This window comes from Chanodichthys erythropterus, chromosome 3 (assembly GCF_024489055.1).
Source record: "Chanodichthys erythropterus isolate Z2021 chromosome 3, ASM2448905v1, whole genome shotgun sequence".
Classification (NCBI taxonomy): Eukaryota; Metazoa; Chordata; class Actinopteri; order Cypriniformes; family Xenocyprididae; genus Chanodichthys; species Chanodichthys erythropterus.
In genome coordinates this window covers 6,748,944-6,769,347 of record NC_090223.1, presented here as the reverse complement: position 1 = coordinate 6,769,347, position 20,404 = coordinate 6,748,944, and the positions used below count along the sequence as shown (strand labels likewise).

At 40.0% G+C, this 20,404-nt stretch overlaps 1 protein-coding gene across 1 annotated transcript; it reads right to left on the bottom strand.

Annotated features, from left to right (window-relative positions):
• Nucleotides 1-983: 983 nt before the first annotated feature.
• Nucleotides 984-7,064, bottom strand: LOC137016989 (E3 ubiquitin-protein ligase TRIM35-like). The gene is made up of 6 exons (XM_067380864.1): nt 6,441-7,064; nt 5,913-6,008; nt 4,064-4,294; nt 3,975-3,997; nt 3,775-3,893; nt 984-2,384 (listed from the first exon to the last, which is right to left on the bottom strand). The coding sequence occupies exons 1-6, from the start codon at nt 6,831-6,833 to the stop codon at nt 1,897-1,899; spliced, it is 1,350 nt and encodes a 449-aa protein (XP_067236965.1). The 5' UTR covers nt 6,834-7,064; the 3' UTR covers nt 984-1,896.
• Between the last annotated feature and the right edge of the window lie 13,340 nt (nt 7,065-20,404).

Genomic DNA, 20,404 nt, shown 5'->3' with positions numbered 1-20,404 from the left:
AAACTCAGAAGCCTTTAAAGAACGTTCTGGTTTTTGCACACTTTATTGCAACCCTAACCCTAACAATTTGTTCTATGTTGTTTGCATATTCTAATCTAAATACTTGTATTGCCTAATATTTTCCTATTACTTTTATTATTACTAATTCTTTGTGATTGTAATTGCATCTTTCATTGTTAGATAAATAAAGACCCCTTTCAAGATGCATCTGTTTGCTTGGCAGCCATATATGTTATGCTTCTGTGCAGCTATTTCAAACATTTAAGACAAAGTCTGTCTATTTGAATTGGGGATTCTGAAATCTCAAAAACTGCTCATCGAACTCTTAATTACACTATTACATAATATTATATACCAAATCAGCAACTAATTTTGGCATTAACTGTCCCTTAAATTTTGTTTCTTATACTTAAGTAGAGTTAAAATGGCTTTTTTTTTTTTAGGCAGCCAATGCACATGTGCAGTCCAAGCTCATGTTATTCTTAAAACATAATTGAGTTATCTAATTAGTTAAACTTTATATGTTCTCAAACATATGTTCACTACATCTCTAAAAAAACATTCTATGGCTTACTATACTTAATATTTTGTTAAGTCCTGATGTCCTTTATTTTCAGTCATATCTAGATCTTGGGCTGCTTGACAAAACCCAAACCTTTCCTCATAATGTATTTGCTCCATATTGTTTACTTCTTTCGTAATTGTCTGAATTGCTACTTAAAAGCTTATAAAGGCCAAATCCTGCTTTCTTTATAGTAATAATTGTTAGTTGTAACTACAATTATTTTACACGGGCAGGATTTTCTTCATCTTTGCATTATATCTGGCTCATTGCAAATCTCTCTTTCATTTTGTTTCTCGGTCTCCATTTTATGCCAACAGAAAGTTTGACCCTTCTGTTTCTCTGGTCATAAATCTTCACACAGAAACCTCAACATACTCACAGACTGGAATCTGTGTTCCAACAACAGTCATTAGATTAACTATTGCTTTAAAATCTGTGTCAACTAGAGCGAGAGAGCAAGAGCGTTATATGAACATCAGATGCGCGTTCGGGTTTACGGAAGTCGTCAGCAGCGCTGCACAGGTCACTGGACTTCACGAAATCAACAATGTCACCAAAGAAGTGTGTTTTTGCTTGTGAGGGAAAGATAACCTTGCTTCCCAAAGAACCCAGCGTTATGTAAAGCTGACAGTTCTGTGTTTACACATTTCATTGATGCGCTCTCGACATGTGTTATTAAAATAACCATAGAAACTGATAGTTGCAATCAATTTTTTATTGGTTAAAATTAATAGAGAATATCTCATGTTTTTCCGTGGCTGCTCGAGCCCTCAGGATCGGCGCTTATGGTTTCATGAACAAGGTCCAGTTCAGCGCTGGATTTACAGATCGTTTGAAACGGAAAGATGGAGCGCTCACAGCGGTAGTGAATTCATTACAGTGATTCAAAAGTTATCCATGGATAATGCAATGATGTATTGTGTGTGTTTAAATACATCTGTTTAGCTGACCATTGATAGCTTGCAGCTGATCTCATGCATGCATGTTTTCATAATACTCGGTACAGCGTATGTATATTTTATAAATATGATAAAACTAAAGACTTTTTGGATATATGAAGGATGAACTACTACTACTCTATAGGTACTCAAGATTAACATGAGATTGGCAGAAACTGTGTGATACCCCCTCTTAAAATTATACATCCTTGATGACGTATGGAGCATTCGCAGGATGCAGCCTCTGAGTGTTGCTGTAGTGCTGGATATCTGTCATGTGATCATCATGGCCCAATCACAGCCACCGTACTGATATTCAGATCAACAGCACACTTACTCATGTGATGTGGATTAAATATTGGAAACATGATGAAAGCAGGAAGATTCAGACATTTACGGACTATTGTCCGGTAAGATTCTCAGATAGGGATAACTATAGAAGAATGGAAAGAGTGTGTCAGTGAAGGTGGTTGTGAATGTGCGTAGATGTGTGTTAGTTACAGGATCAGAGAATGACACCGTTCCTCCATCATAGTCCAGATTCACTCTCATACAATCAAGCTGCTGTTTAACACGATAACCATAATCATACCGTCCGTATCTCATACTCCACATATCATCATTGCCCAAGAAATCACATCCCTTCCTCTGGTTTGATGCTGTAGTTACTCCAAGAATCCACCATGAACTCCCTTTAACCTCTATATCCCAGCAGTGTGTTCCTGAGTTAAACCCCTCTGAACCCAGAACACAGAAATCCAGGTCAAATCTCTCTGGATTATGAGGAACAGGTTGATCAATCCTGCTGTATCCCACACTGGTCAGATCATCAGACAGGACGAGACGTTTATTCGCCGTGTTTGGATCCAGAATCACAGGAGCTGATGAGACACAATCAACAGATGATTTTATTCTGATGTTCATATAATGATCAAGAGTGAACCCAACACAGATTATTATGAATAGCTTGTTTGCAATCACATGATTCTGACGATGTGCAAAATTCAGATGGAGGGCAGGAAGTGAAAAGCTGAATGTACGAGATGGAGGAAAGTGCTTAATGTACTGGCTTAGACACTATTACAAGAGAAGTATAAACAGAAAATCACAACATTTGTTTGACGTGATCCTTATGTTATAAAGAGGAGCGATTTTTCTACTGAATTGGAATATTTTTGTCTATCATTGTGATGGTAGCAACTTCTCCAGTGCCTGGTTGAGTTAAGCACCTCAAGTTTTTCCCTTAAAGGTGAAGTGTTTTTTTCACAAGATGTAATATAAGTCTAAGGTGTCCCCTGAATGTGTCTGTGAAGTTCCAGCTCAAAATACCCCATAGTTTTTCCCTTAAGTATGCAACTTTAAGGCGTCATTTCCCTTTACCTACAGCAATGTCTAAATAAATATGCGAATGTCTGTATTATATATCTATATACTATATAGAGTCTTTAAAATAATCCCTTAAACAGTTCTCTAAGGTTGTAAAATTATATTGTTGCCATGGACACGTTATTTGTTAATACAGATAGGGTATGCTATGTGTGTAATTTGATCAATGTTTATGTGAATAAAAGCATAAATTAAAATTTTTAGCACATAAAGCGGCGGATTAAAAGACTTTGATTGAACCTGCTCGCTCTGTGTATCATTTAAGGTGAAGTTTTACAGAACATGTTATACTAAGGAAAATTACACTTAAGGTGCATTATGCAAACGGGCACTGACATCATTCTACTCCAGAAAACAAATGAAAGCATACAATAACTTTTTTGTTAGTGGGTGCATGAGTAAGTTGTATTAACTTTTGACAAAGTGGTCACTGTACACACAAGCATTATCTGACTCAGCTCCTCCTGACCACAGACTTAGGATTACAAGCCACTTTTTCCTGTGTTTTTCAGTCAATTTCTTCCCCCTGATAAACAACAACTTTTGGTACACCATAAAAGCTCCTTGTGGTTTCTCAGTTTGATCAATTAGAGCAAAACACAGGCATAGTGTTTCATAGTGTTTCCTAATGTAGAAAATCACTTCCTGCCCTCCATCCGTATTTTGTGCCACCCCGTGATGTCATGTGCAAACAACCTGTTATGACACTCGTCCTGTTGATCAAACACATCAGACATTTTCCTCTGATCACTGTCAGTGCTGTTATTAGTTTCACACTCATTTTCATCATCAACTACACACATCTATCTATCTATCTATCATGAAGCACCTTTAACTCTCACCCATCCCTCATTTCCAGCTCAGATCTTCTGCAGTCAGACTCACTGTTTTGGACGATGTCCTGCATCTTCTTCCAGACTCTGAACGGCAGGTTGCCCAAGTAACGTGGCACATGAATCAAAGCTCCAGAAGCCATCTGTGGATCCGGCTGTGAGCTCTGGACTCTGGAAGAACATTCAGGAGTCAGAACTGCAGTGGCTTTGGATCAGAACCAGAGAGACCAGAGACAGGAGCAGATCACTCACCTTTCCATTGAGACTGGAAACTCCTGCAGAACAAACACACCATTTACCCTCAAGAACTCAATCAATGAACCAATGATCTGAAATCAGACCTTCAGAAAGCAGACGTCATTGGCTTTCATCATCTCCTCCATGTCTTTGATTGTGTGTGAAAGAGCTGAGATGTGTCTGTTCATCTCCTCCAGCTTCTCCTTCATCATCTGCTTCTTCTGCTCCTCTTCCTCCCTCAGAGCAGTGATTGTAGCTTCTTCTTCATCTCTGAGAAACTGATGAAGCTTCTCAAACTGCTGTTTAATCTGACGCTCTGTGTGCTCAGCTTGAGACTGAAATCAGATCACATTCACTTCAATCATCTCAATCAACACACATCAACACTTCACATCATTCATATCAGAGATAAACTCAGATACCAACTGTGACGAGAAGGGCGGGCGAGAGCCGTGAGTGAATGGCGTGAGGCCGGTGGCGCGAGAGTTAATGAGCTCCACCTGGGAGGCGCACCGGCCTTGAGTCTCTCACGGAGGAGCCCTGGGAGCATAAAAGGAGGAGCGACCACAGTGAAGGACGAGAGAGGACCAGGCCTGAACTGTATTTTATGTTTTATTATGTTTGTGTGGCCGGCAGACGTCCGCGAGGGTCTGCCGGCATTACTTTCGTTTTGTTTATTTTTAATTAAAGTTTTGTTGAATGTTTGCCAGTTCCTGCCCAAAAGTGTGGAGTTTTGGTCTCAAGTCCAGCACATACTGAATTTCATTTTTAGCTTGAGACGGTACATCCGCCCAAGATTCTCTTAGGACGTCCAGTACCCCGAGTACTACTCAAAGGGGGAAAACCCCATGGAGGCTTGCGGAACCTCTCGCACAGCGAACAACAGGGGTTCCAACCATTTATCCCAATTTTTGGCGTTTTCCTGAACGAATTTACGAATCATGGATTTAAGCGTGCGATTAAAACGTTCAACCAGCCCGTCCGTTTGTGGGTGAAAGACGCTGGTCCGAACCGATTTAATGCCCAACAATTCGTAAAGTTCGCCTAACGTACGTGACATAAACGCCGTGCCCTGATCAGTGAGGATTTCTTTTGGAATCCCCACTCGGGAGATTAAACTAAACAGTGCATCCCCAACACTCTTAGCGGAAATGTTGCGGAGAGCCACTGCTTCAGGATATCGTGTTGCATAATCAACAATGACTAAAGCAAAGCGATGTCCCCTTGCTGATCGTTCTAATGGCCCGATGAGGTCCATACCAATTCGTTCGAAGGGGACCTGCATTAATGGAAGGGGATGCAAAGGTGCTTTTGGAGTGGCCGGCGGATTTACCAAATGACATTCACGACAAGACGCGCACCACCTGCGCACGTTCTCGTGAATGCCCGGCCAGAAGAATCGGGTCATGAGGCGATTTAGTGTTGCTGTTTGTCCTAAGTGTCCAGTCATTGGATTAGAATGAGCCGCATGGTTAGGGTGAGGTGTGTGCATGGGGACATGGTGAAATATCCTATAGTGCCAGTCGTTATTCAATTTAGGGCACAAAAGCATAGTGTGTAGGTAACAGTATCCGGCATCCGATAATTTTGGGAACAAATTGGCCACACAAACATAATAAAACATAACGTAAATTTCAGGCCTGGTCCTCTCTCGTCCTTCACTGTCGTTGCTCCTCCTTTTATGCTCCCGGAGTTCCTCCGTGAGAGACTCGAGGGCGGCGCGCCTCCCAGGTGGAGCTCGTTCTCTCTTGTGTCACCGGCCTCACGCCATTCCCTCACGGCTCTCGCCCGCCCTGCTCGTCACACCAACATATAACAGATCCAGAAGCAGATTGATGCTCATTATTTACAGAAATAATAAACTGGAATTCATTATATAAAATATATCAGACCATAGCTGTATATAGTGATCCTACAGCTGTAATGAATATGACTCTGATTCTGTTTCCACACCTTGATGTGTTGAACGGTTTCCTCAAACTCTCCTTTCATTTCTTCATTGTGTTGAAGTTTCTCTTGTAAGGACTTCAGTGCTGTATTGAGCTCCTCCTAGCGTTGAACAAAAATACATAAAACACCAGATTACAATGAAGAGAAGAAGAGAAGACGACACAGTTATACGATCATATGATGCTGTGGAAAAAGTATTCTATCCTGATTTCTTCTGTTGTGAACATCTCATACTAAACTGATTCAGAAATTAAAACCTACCATAAAACAGAGGCAGCCTGAGTGAAAAAGTACAGTTTGTAAAAGACAATGTTATTTATTGAAGCAAAAGTGTTATCCATTAACAACTGGATCTGCGTGAAAATGGATTTGTGTAACAACATATTACTTTCCATAACAAGTAACTAAGTAACAAGGTTTCTGTTTCAGGAAGCAGGGACATCGCTAGAGGGGCAGAAGGTGTTTTTAGGGGCCTCCCTCTAAATTGACTAATTATTCCTTTACATGTGAAAGAAGAGACATTTCTCTTACCTTATATGATGGAGCAACTTCACTGATGGGTCTGACTGTGTGACTGACGTGTTTTTGTGAAGTAAAGCACTCTACACACACAGGCTGCTTGTCCTCCAGACAGAAGAGTTTGAGTTTCTCACTGTGTAAACTGCAGATCTCCTCAGATCCTGATGAACGCCTCTCATTTCTCTCCTTCAGGAACGACTCACACAAGTTTTTTAACGCCAGATTAAGAGGAGGTTCGTGTTGTGAGGCTCTCCTGCAGAGAGGACACTCCTGAGTTTTCTTGGTTCTCCAGAACTGTTGAAGACACTCTTTACAGAAACTGTGACTACATGATAAAAGAACAGGAGTCTTGAAGATTTCATGACATACAGGACAAATATAATCATCTTCAGCTGCTGAAGCCATTTTCACTGTTTGAGCTCCAGCAATATAAACTTTACTTTCACTTTCCAAATGACAGTTTCAAAAATGAATAACCTTGAGAATCACAAAGAGATGCTGTCTGTTTAGAAACAAATGGCTCAAAAATCCTTCTGTAAAGCATTTTTCTTCATTCTCCACTGATTGCTGATTTTTTTTTTTATTGCTTTTGTCGAGACACGAGAGACAGTTTGACAGAAAGCTGAGAAAGATGAGTCAGTCTCTTCCTGGTGAGTGTTGTAAGAGGGTGGAGTTTATGATCAGCTTTGGGTGTGTTCAAACGAGTCAGATGACTCCATCAGGATTTCTTAATGTTAAATTTGAACAAAATGCATTCAAAATTAAATAGCATTGAATATCTCAAGTATAATGATAGAAAACATTTGATTAAAAAGAACACGAGAACACAAATATTGATCATAAAAACACTCAAGGCCCTTTATTGTTTTATGAATGTTTCATTGTTTTATGGTGTTTTATTTATTGCTCTTCACAGCAAAATCCCCAATGTTAAATTAATACTTTACTAAAAAATGGAGTTGTGTAAATGGACCTGTAAGGCTTGATTTTCCTGCTAAACAAAAACTGAGATAAAGCGTCCTGCAATAAAGTAATAAAACTTTAATCTGGAAAGAAGATCTCAAAGAAGTAGCAATGGACAACGCCTTGCCCTAACCCCAAAAGGACAACGCCTCCCCCACCCCACCCACACACACACACACACACACACACACACACACACCTCCCCTTCCTCTGGCTCAAGTCACTGAAAGTTATTCAAAACATAATGTAACTTGTGTATATATTGTTTTTCCCTTTTCATGTTTGGTATCATTTAATTTGTCTCAGTGCGATTGGTAAAACGGTCTCAATTTCACAGCAGTCACTAGAATTATGAAGAAGATGGAAAATTAAGGAAAATTCTGTCCTCTTTTTGGGTGGTGTCTCTTCTCCTCTCCCCCAAAACAGGTGTTGGTGTCATAAACATTTACGATCCTTTTGTTCTGGTTCTGGTATAAAAGGTAAAGAGCAAAGCAGTCATGTGGGATCATCTGTAGGAGAGGCCCCCCAGAGATGGGTGAATGTCTGAGGACATTCACCCATCCCTGTGTATATGCATTTCTTTGAGTAATTGATGTTATGCATTTATCATTTCTGAATTGGCTTTAATTGGTTATTTGTGTAATTGACACGATACACTGTTACCTGACAAATAAAATGTTATATTTGATTTGCTCTGGATTCTCCTGATATCATTATTACCAGTAAATTATGGGAGGCTAATGCTACCGTAAATCTGTGTCCAGGGTAAAACAAACTGAAGGCGCATGAATGAAGGAGCAGTAGGCACTTCATCTGAAGACCTTTTGATTTCTGTTTACCATTGATTTAGCAAGTTGTATGGAAGTGGCTAAATTAAAATACACTTTTTTTCGAGTGAGCAGTAGGCAACCGACTAAAGGTATTAGCCAACTTATTACACCCTCTGACGAAGATCAGACTGGCGAGTTTATGTCCGTGAGTTTACCACGAAATCCCGGGGCGAGTATCTCTGTGCGGCATCGGGTCCCTAATGACTGAACAATTGAAATATGGAATATCCAGAATCATAAATATCTAAACTAATGCATAACTAATGATGAATTTCTAATTGGAAACACAACCTAAGCGTAAGAATCATTTGAAATTGGAGTCAGATTAAACGAGTGAAATTAAGTGAACTTCATAGAGACGCTGAAAAGACATACACGCTTAAACCTTCCCTGTCCTGTGGGAAACCGTCATTGGACCCATTAGGCGGGCCTTACAAAGTGGTGACGTTCCCTCCGTGATCTCCCATATCTTGTTGGCGAGTGTCTTTTCAGAGGAAAATTGGGATTTGCAACAAGTAAGGGGCTTGATCATCATCTTTTTTAAGTCCATTCTTATTTGCCTTTTAGAAGTGTTGAGGGAAAGATAATTGCATCCTACACATTTGTAGAATGGGTCGGCATACCCATAGATTTAAGACCGGAGACCGAAATCCGGTGGGGCTGGAGAATTAGACAAACCACATGTTATCAGGGACATGATAGCGGCAGCGTAGATGAGAAATGATATCCCTTGCTTAAAACTTTAAAGATCTCCTTGTTTGCCCACGCAACAAGAGATTAACCTTAAATTGGAATAACATCATCCAAATTTTATTCTGGTATTCAACAGAGGGCTGTAAATTAAAACCTAAATTCTGAGGTAAAGAATGCCCAGCTACATGTTTATTTGCCTTGCTGCAACAACGTTGCAAATAAGCAAATGGTCACATTGTGAAAAAATCTTGTGATTGGATAAGCCAAAAGATAACAAGGGAGAAAAATCTCTCACTGGAATCCTTTGTGTGTGGAATGTAAAGCTGGACAAAACAATGGTGTAAAACAAAAGTTTTCAAAATATAAGATTTGGGCATAATTCTGTCTCAGTCCTGGAGAACTGCTGCCATGCAGAAGTCCTAGAGACTGCAACTGGGAAAATAACCTAAATGTTAAAACTGATGTGTATAATGATAATTATGATATTACTGAGAGACTTGTAACCAAGCCTGAGGGTTTCACCCAATCAGAGGACATGCCCAGCAAAGAAATTTCAAGAGGTGCTAAGAAAGTTTACGACTGATGTCACAAATGGTGTAAACAGCACTGGTTAAGCACTCAGTCTTATAAAACATCTTTTACCTTGGTCTTAGTTCAGAACTTAAAAAATTACTGCACTCTTGTATGCTGTTCAGTGTCTCAAAAGAAACTGAAAAAAAACAAACAGACCAACAATTAATCTTTGTGCTCTCAATCAGACCTGTGTTTGTCCAACCTTTCTTTTCATATCCGAATAGATTCTCAGAAGAGTGTAATTGATAACATCTTAGCCCAAAAATAAGAAAATTGTGTCCAATTCTATATTGTGGTCACAAAAATCTTAAAATTGAGCAAATGATTTGACCCAGTATTCACAGCGTCAAAGTCTATAAATGTTTCCAGTTTGTCTTGTTGCTGTGAACACAATGTAATGCCATCACAGCTGTAGCTGCAGGGCCAGATGCCTTCTAAAAGATCAGTGAGGTGATAAGTCACTCTTCACAAATTACTTAGCCAAGACCCTTTGATACCAGCAAATAAAATTATTTTTAATTTATACTGTTTTAATATAATATAATTTATATTATGATCACATCATGATATATTATATTATGATGGCCAAGGATGGCCTTTAATCTCATGATGATTCAAGCAATGGTTTGGAAGAAGAAAGGATTTTGGAGAGGAGCAGAAGGAATTAGCATGTAGTAAGATGGAACCAGAATGTAGACAGAAGTTGGAAGCACTATCAGTGCTGAGAGAATTATGAGGAATCAATGGAAGGATTCAAATTTGTAATTGTGTTAGACACATTGTTCTCACAGAAAACACATTCTAGTTGTTTGTGCTACTACATGTGCACCTAGACTAGTTGAGTTTATTCTTTAAAACACATGACTGCTTTACTGTAAGTGATGCGTTGACACACTTAGGTTTAAGGTTGTAGATGCTATGCATTCTAGGCCATGTGTCTTGTGTAAGTTGGAATAACTAGTACTGAAATTGTACAACAATTTCAAGTTGTATGTGTGTCTATGTTGAATTAGTTAGTCTCCTAAGTGGAACACTCAGCTATCTTCCATATAGCTGCAGTTAAACCATGTACAGGAGCATAGAATTGCCATAAGGCTACAATGTGCTTCACAATTGCATTAAACTGTTAAGAAAGAAAAATGGAAGGAAGGAATCAAATTAATGGAAAAGAACTTCTTTATCTACTATCTGTGCAAGAATCTTTAATGAGAAAATTACAATGCCCAATATTTATTAACTAAAACAATCAACCCGATTGTCATATCTTGAATAGGCTAAATCCATTCAAGATCAAAACATGAATTAAAAAATTCAATTCTATTGATCTGTAACCCAGTGACAAGAGGAAGTATAAGTTTTGATTTTCCTTTGCAACAAAACAAAGTGGACAAAGTGTTAGCAAACTCCTCTCTGGGAGCGCTAGATCATGTATGGGATCTGATCAGGGAAGTTATTTTACTGGACATGTAATTAAAGTTGTGTGAAATGTTAATATCAGGCAGAAACTCTTCTGTTTTTACAGACGACAGAGGTCCAAATGGTCAAGTATTTGAATGACACCATAAATGCCAATTGCTAAACATATAGCACAGCACCACAAAAGGTGATCTGGTGTCCTAATCACAGATCTGGTTAGTGTGAGATTCCCCCAGGAGACCCAGGTGTCATTATGCTCACAACACAACAGACTGTGTAAGCACAGCTGCAATGCCAACTCAAGGTGTAAGATTCTCTGACACGCTTAAACACCAGCAGTCAGATCTGACCACTAACATTCAGTTTATCTGGCCTTTTCTTTGCAGAAACATAATCATAATAACGATCTATGTCTCTGTAAACTAAAACAAATTTTCTTCTAATGGCATACAATCTTAACAGATTAAAGCCATTTGCAACAACTGCCTGGGTAAAACCGTTCAAGAAAAAATAAGATAGCACCATCTATCTTAACATAATTTGTTTGAAGGTTCAAGATAAACGGTTTTCCTGTGTGTCTGTTTCCTTTTCAGGATTAACAGCTGCCATGTTATGGGCCAGATTCCACAAGGTTCTGGTCCCACCTGTATTGAGCCATGCCATACAACTTCACACGCAGGAGATGGGGGTGAAACTTCAAGAGGCTATCCACATCTCATGACACTAATAGATACAAGGCCTCCCAGTGTAAAACTGGAACTAAATTATGCAACACAAATTATGGTAGGATAGACACCACCCATCTTCTCCACAAACATACAGAACACACACACTACAAACTCACAACATCTCTACCTGGAATAGATCATAAGACTATCCAGACGAGAATTATTCACATAATGCAAACCTAACATACATCATTCACCTTCATACATAGGACAAGGGAAATTATTGTCATAATTTCTTTTCCTTTTTAACTGTATCCATTTTGAGGTATAATGGAAACACTGAAATATGCAGGACATGTGCATGGCTTCAGTCACACACCAATTAATAGAATTTCTGATCATTCAAATTACAAATTCAAAATTTAAATGAGACCTATTCAGTAATGTAACTGGTCTCTTTGGACAAAGTGTTTTGGCATTGTTGCAAACTAGGAGGGCCCCCTAGTTTCCAACATATGACTAATGACAAATTGAACTAAACAGTTAGAACTGAAATGCAGGCATTTCTATAAATCAGTTACTCAATTCCCAGACCTCTATTCTTGAGTGTGACTTTGCCTGTACATAAAATGCACAGATGATGGTTGTAAAAGCTTAACAAGAGATTTTAAATTTCTGTTTCTGTAAATTCCATTCTCTAACTGACTTGATTGAAGCCTAAGTTCTACATTAAGGATGTGCAGTTAAAACAACTCTTATAGACAGTTTTATAATTGTAATTATGAAATTGTGTATTTCTATGTTTAAGTATGTGATATATTTAATTATTTATACCACTGGTAATATACTGGTTATTTAGACTCTTTGCTAATTGCCTAATCCAGACCAAGTCTAAATTCCACTATAGTGAAGAATCTGGTTATTAAATGAGACCTGCTCACTAAAGATAGGACTCTGAAAGGGAGACCTTCTTTACCACTCGCACTTCTGACATGTTCATCATGTGTTATTTTGTGTTATTATGTTTTTCCAACAACCCTTTACAATCTTACAATAACACCAAGTTCATCAATGTTCGAGTATTGAATGGTCACTCAGAGGTTGTTCAGGTGTCCTACACGCAATGGAGCATCATCAGATAAATGAATCCTTCACCCATGGAGATTTGACCTGCCTGGCAAACTAGAACTTCTACTTGAAGGTAACCGAGGATTTCTCACAGGATCAATTAAACCTGGGGCAGTTTTGAAGTTATTGAGATAATTAAGTGATTATTCAAGTGATGACTGAGCATTGATGAACACCTGCTGTTAACAAGCAGAATCACTGAAGGAAAGAGAAAAAAGAGAAGAGACGAGCAGAAACACAAGAACTACAACGGACTTCCAGCCACAGACTTAAGCTGGATTCACACTGTATGATTCATAATAGTCTTTTACGATTGTTTCTTGTCAGATTGTACGAACATGATCCCTGCTGTAAGCCATGTCACACTGTGGGATCTCAGTTATCATCAATGTCAGACTGTACGGCATTAAATATCTCAAGATCTCAGAAGAGGAGGATTAAACTCCACAAATAGAATTATCAGCTTCAAATTTTGACTTTATTTCTGTCACATGTCTGCAGAAGTTCAAACTGAGAATTAACAGAGGTTTAGATGTTGATGTTTTATTAAAAATATAGTTTGACCATTATGGTGATCAGTGTTTGCTTTAGTTGGTAAGTTTGACTCTTGACTTTTTACCATTAGTTTTTTTTTTATGGCAGCAAAAATGAGAAAATGTGATCGGATTATGTTGGCTACCAGCGTTGGGAGTAACACATCACAAAAGTAATTATATTACAATAATATATTACTTTTTGCTGTAATGCAGTTATATAATATATTAATAATAAAATTTTGGCAATATTATACTCATTACAATCTCAGTAACGCACGTTACAACAATGCATTTTAACCCGACATTAAGTGGTGTTAGTTTTATTTTTTTTACCAACAAAGCAAGACATTCCAGCACCGGAGAAAAATATCCACGGGTAAAATAATATGTCTAAAGAAGACTACAGAACCAGAACTTGACCAGCATAAACCAGGATGTAACAGACAACTGCAATACTGCAAGCTATGTGCGGCACTGATTAAAAACACCTGGACCGGTGCCATGCTAACACTAAGATAACCGAGAGAGCTTCAGGGTCGGAGAAAAGAAAGAATGTGCCAGATGAGTGCACAGGAAAAGCAACTGATGCAGAAATATCAATGAGCCGCAAGCGCACATACACGGTTTGTTTGTGAATCAAAAATAACGGATTCGTGGATGCTTAATGCATGACTCCTGTATGTCACAGTAATCATCTTTACCTTCATTACAATCGTCATCCATCAAAACTTTATAAGAGACACTATAAAACAATATACACAAAGAGGTGGTGTTTGTTAATATTTCATTTAATATATTAATAATACAATTAATGAATTATATTAATATATTTGAATTAATTTTAATCTCAAAAATTGTGTCTCCAACCCCCCCTGGAGGATCACTGTCCTACACAGTCATTATGCTACACCACATCACACTCCACTGGATGTATAATTGTAGTTCTGGAGCGGGCTCATGGCTCAATTCTGGAGCGGACTCATGGCTCAATTCTGGAGCGGACTCATGGCTCAATTCTGGAGCGGACTCGTGGCTCAATTCTGGAGCGGACTCGTGGCTGAATTCTGGAGCGGACTCATGGCTCAATTCTGGAGCGGGCTCATGGCTCAATTCTGGAGCGGGCTCATGGCTCAATTCTGGAGCGGGCTCATGGCTGAATTCTAGAGCGGGCTCATGGCTCAATTCTGGAGCGGACTCATGGCTGAATTCTGGAGCGGGCTCATGGTTGAATTCTGGAGCGGGCTCATGGTTGAATTCTGGAGCGGGCTCATGGCTGAATTCTGGAGCGGGCTCATGGCTGAATTCTGGAGCGGACTCATGGCTGAATTCTGGAGCGGGCTCATGGCTGAATTCTGGAGCGGGCTCTGGGCTCAATTCTGGAGCGGACTCGTGGATGAATTCTGGAGCGGGCTCATGGCTCAATTCTGGAGCGGGCTCATGGCTCAATTCTGGAGCGGACTCGTGGCTGAATTCTGGAGCGGACTCGTGGCTGAATTCTGGAGCGGACTCATGGCTCAATTCTGGAGCGGGCTCATGGCTCAATTCTGGAGCGGACTCGTGGATGAATTCTGGAGCGGACTCATGGCTCAATTCTGGAGCGGGCTCATGGCTCAATTCTGGAGCGGACTCGTGGCTCAATTCTGGAGCGGGCTCATGGCTCAATTCTGGAGCGGGCTCATGGCTCAATTCTGGAGCGGACTCGTGGATGAATTCTGGAGCAGGCTCTTGGCTGAGTTCTGGAGCGGGCTCTTGGCTGAGTTCTGGAGCGGGCTCATGGCTGAATTTTGGAGCGGACTCGTGGATGAATTCTGAAGCAGGCTCTTGGCTGAGTTCTGGAGCGGGCTCATGGCTCAGTTCTGGAGCGGGCTCATGGCTGAATTCTGGAGCGGGCTCGTGGATGAATTCTGGAGCGGGCTCATGGCTCAATTCTGGAGCGGACTCGTGGATGAATTCTGGAGCGGACTCATGGCTCAATTCTGGAGCGGACTCGTGGATGAATTCTGGAGCGGGCTCATGGCTCAATTCTGGAGCGGGCTCATGGCTCAATTCTGGAGCAGGCTCTTGGCTGAGTTCTGGAGCGGGCTCTTGGCTGAATTCTGGAGCGGGCTCTTGGCTGAGTTCTGGAGCGGGCTCTTGGCTGAGTTCTGGAGCGGGCTCATGGCTGAATTTTGGAGCGGACTCGTGGATGAATTCTGAAGCAGGCTCTTGGCTGAGTTCTGGAGCGGGCTCATGGCTCAGTTCTGGAGCAGGCTCATGGCTGAATTCTGGAGCGGGCTCATGGCTGAATTCTGGAGCGGGCTCTTATCTGAATTCTGAAGCGGGTTCTTCTTTCATTTCACTATAGAGACAGACCACACGCCATTGTTGGCACTCTTGGGAACGAAGGCATTGGATGACTTACCCCCTAGGGTTCAAAGATTCCGTCTAAGACTTTTGAGATACTCATACAACATAGTTCATGTTCCAGGCAAGGCATTGGTCACGGCGGATGCACTGTCAAGAGGCCCAATAGTCAGAGATAAGTGAAGAAAAGGAGCTGGAAAGAGAAACACAGGTTTTTGTAGATGCAGTACAACACTACTTGCCAGCTTCAAAGTCAAAACTACAAAAAATAGCGGAGGGACAGCAAGATGACATGATCTGCAGGCAGGTGATGGAGCACTGTAAGAAGGGGTGGCTAAGACAGGAGGAACTAAAAAAAGACATAAAACCTTACTGGGTCCATCAAAGTGAGCTGCACATTGCAAATGGCCTCTTGATGAAGAGCCAAAGAGTGGTAATCCCAGAGAAAATGCTGACAAAAATGTTAGCCCGGTATCCAAGTGTAGGGCTCGAGCACAGCAGTCAGTGTGGTGGCTGGGCCTAAATAGCCAAATTGCTAAAATGATTGCGCAATGTGAGATACGTTTGAGACATCAACCCCAGCACAATGAACCTATGATACCATCCCCATTGCCCAGACTGCCCTGGCAAAAACTTGGGGCTGATCTGTTCTTCCAGAAGGGCACAACCTACCTTCTGGTCATTGACTACTTCTCAAGGTACATTGAAATCGAGAAGATGCCCATCACTACAGCTAAAGGTGTGATACAAGCACTGAAGGCCATTTTCTCTAGACACTGAGTGCCAGAAACACTTATAAGTGATAATGGCCCACAATTTGCATCTGCAGAGTTTTCAGCCTTTGCTGCAGATTATGATTTTATTCACATAACAAGTAGCCCATACTTTAGCCAAAGCAATGGGGAGGCAGAAAGGGCAGTGAAAACAATGAAGAACTTGCTGAGAGAAACTGAGGTGGAACAGGTGCCTGAAACAGCATGCAGCTAAGCAGTTCAGATCACATTGCCTTTCATTTCAGTTTAAAAAATATTAATCATTGTCAGTTTCATCCATCACTTCACAGGCAGTTTGGTCACTTTATTAGAAAGTTGTTTCTCTGTGCTGTGTGAGAGAGAAAATAAAAAGTTGTCTTAAGGCCCGTGTATAGGCCTTACTTCATTTTCCGCGCCCCGCTCCATCTGCACAGCCTTTCAAAGCAGCCTATTCTCCATTGGCCTAGAGTGAGGAAAGAGTTTGTGTGCGGAAAGAGTCCCCTCCCCCCACATATATATGATTTGACTATCAGTCGAATATAGGCAATCTGATTCGACTATGTAAATCCGTAGTCGAGGACACCCCTAAAAAGAACCAAACAGATTAAAGTCCTCAAACAGGAGAAACGGAGATGTGTTAGTTAAAAAAATACAATATACACAACAGGACACAAAAGTTAGTGGTCTCTCTTTATGTAGTATTTCTGGTTAACTGTGTTAAATATACTCACTTCCAGGTACGTGCACAGACATTTTGGGGGGCAGGGGTTCAAGTGTAAAAAAGGGCACTTCTCATAATTATTTATTTAAAAAATAATGAACCCTTAAATATATTAAGACAACTTTGACTTCCCTTACACTCACGTAATCAGTTCACACGCAGAGACATGGTCTTCTTTAGTATTCACTAGGTTTATCACAAGAGAAGTTAACACCAACTATTTTCAAGTAGCTATATACATTTAGAATAAATGACTGCACCAAGGAGAGGGACATAGTTTCACTAATAATTTGTTTAAATCAATAAATCGTTTTTATTTAGTTGGTGTAAATACTTCTTTCATGAAATGGACAATTTTAAGATTTTGGTCATGTCTTTTACTCTAATGGAAAGAAAACTTAACCCTAACCCTACACATTTACATGGAGTTTGTTTTAAGCCTACTACCATCCATTGCATCTGTAGATTTATTCTAAATTAACAAAGACAAGCTTATCTGCATATTTAAACACATCAATATTTTTTTTCCTGAACTGTTAATGCTTAATGCATTATATATTATAGCAAATGCCTGCAGAGGGCGCCAAAAGTCTGCTGATTTTTGTTGTTAGACAGCACAGCACAATCAAATCCACGATCAAAGCCAACCATGATTAAAAATATATTATTAGTTAAATAATAATATTCGGCCACTTCTTTGTGATAGAAATGCTACAGCGACTGTAACTTCGTCAACAAGAATATGTGGACATCAAACATGCAAAGACAGAGCGAGGGTTTAAACTTTTATTGTTGTATAATCCTGTGTAAGTGTAGATTTAAGAATAGCATTATGTAGCTAATGCTGTATTATGATTTTTAAATAGTTTTAATAAACCATGCATCCTTAGAAAACTGTCTAATAATGCGGTTCATGGATGCTCCTCTTCTGGTATTGACAGCCCAACCGATTTCTGTACCATGGTTCAAAACAATAAAATAACTGAAATTATAATGACACATAAATTTCATTAGTATCAAATCAGGCAGATGCGTTGATGGTGGTCAAACTATTAATGCAGCGTTAAATGTATAAATAACCATAAATAGCCAAATCTTTCAGGTTTGTGAACATAGGCTAGCCTACCTGAAAGAGATGCACGGGATACACCCATCTAGGGCTTTTTTCTTTTTCACTTCTCATCGCCAGACAGCAGTTGCATTTTCGCGGGAATAGTTGTCAAGTTTTCAGCCAGCAGCAAACTCGAGGTGAGGTGGGGCGTGGCGCGCGAGCGTGCGGGCATGAATGGCTTGTCGCGGAGGGAGGACATCTGAACTCGACAAAGCCAACTTGATATAGTATTTTTTTAGTTGAGTAAATATATTTGTTTGACAGGGAAGCTGTGCGCAAAAAGGAATATATATTCATTTATTAAAAAAAAAAAAACAAAAAAACAAGAAACACCCCAGAAAAAAGGGCACTTTCTCTAAAGGAAGAAAAAGGGCAGGTGCTCAAGCCCCTTTTTTGTCTATGTGTGCACGTGCCTGCTCACTTCATTAAAGATATTTCTGAACAAATAGTATTTCAATCTACATTCAGCCACATCACTGTTTCTCAGACAACATCACCAGAATATTTATAATTGGTTAGTTAGTAAAGCTGGTTAAACTGGACTCTTACATGATCTTTTCTCTGTGTCTCACCAACGCCTTGAAGATTTAGAAACTGAAACTGACGAGCACGAATAAAGCGCGCGCGCGCGCCCCCGTGTGGAGGCTTTACACTGTGTGGACTCGATGTCCTGACAGGCTGGAGCTCTTGCAACCTCCACAAACACAATCATTTACCATGACGATGATTAATTAACACACTGACCCACTGCCGCTCCTGCTGAATAAAATACTCTGCAGTGAGTCTGCGCAGAGCCGGTGTTCTGAAATATCCCGTGGTGACGCTGGGCGGAGGTCACATTAATATTCACGAGTTTACCGTTTTGTGTTAAAATATTTGTGCATGCTCCTTGGCTTACATTAGTTTTGGTGACTGTTTGCAAACTTTGAACTATTTTCAGTTGATGGTACCAATACAAATTTTTTCTTCCTTAAGTTGTAGTGAAATTGCGGTCTCAAATCCTCCTTACGAACTTAGACGTTAACTATACTGTCACACTACTGTGCCCATTCGTCCTTATTAGTTCATTAGAATACTAGAGTGATACAACGGGCTACACTTAGTATTTATGCAATGTATTTCCAAGTGAAACGGAATACTGAATAGAGATTTACTTTAGCGCTCCTCCTCTCCATCTCTCGCTCATAGCAGACTAACGGCTGGAGGGAAGTGGTTTAGGCATTTTCAACAATTTTCAACCCTAGCTGTCAAACGGACTTCATCAGAGAAGGAACGCTATTCCAGACCGGAAGTAACTTTTCAGATTGTGATTAAAAATTACTGCAACAAACAATTTTTTTTGGTGTATATACTTGCACAGATTAATAGTTCAACACAAGACTAGTAATAATATGCACTAACAAAGTAAATAGGGACAGTTTTGATTTCATGCTGATTTTAAAGGCTTAGTTCACCCAAAAATGAAAATTCTGTCATTTATTATTCCCCCTCATGCTGTTCCACACCCGTAAGACCTTCGTTAATCTTCAGGAACACATGATGTCGACTTCAAAACACTGCTTCAGGAAGCTTCAGAGCGTTATGAATCAGCGTGTCGAATCGGCGGTTCGGATCGTGTCAAACCGGCAAACTGCTGAAATCACGTGACTTTGGCGCTCCGACATGCTGATTCATAACGCTCCGAGGCTTCATGAAGAAGTGTTTTTAAATCGGCCATCACTCGTTAGTCGTTATTTTTTTTGCTGCACCAAAAATATTCTCGTGGCTTTATAATATTAATATTGAACCACTGTACTCACATGAACTGATTTAAATATGTTTTTAGTGCATTAATGGATCTTGAGAGAGGAAATGTCATTGCTGTCAATGCAGGCCTCACGGAGCCATCGGATTTCAACAAAAATATCTCAATTTGCGTTCCGAAGATTAACAAAGGTCTTACGGGTGTGAAAAGGCATGAAGGGGAGTAATTAATGACAGAATTTTCAGAATTTGGGTGAACTAACCTTTTAAAGGGGTACACACACCAAATCAGAGCATTTTCCATCTCACCCCAAAAATAGGCAGATAAAACATGGTATAATAAAAAAATCTATGGGGTGTTTTGACCTGAAACTTCACAGGCACATTCTGGGGACACCTTAGACTTATATTACATCTTGTGAAATGGACATTCTAGGGTACCTTTAAAACTGCATTTTCTCAAAAATGGGCAAAAATCTTACACTAAATTGTCAAATTA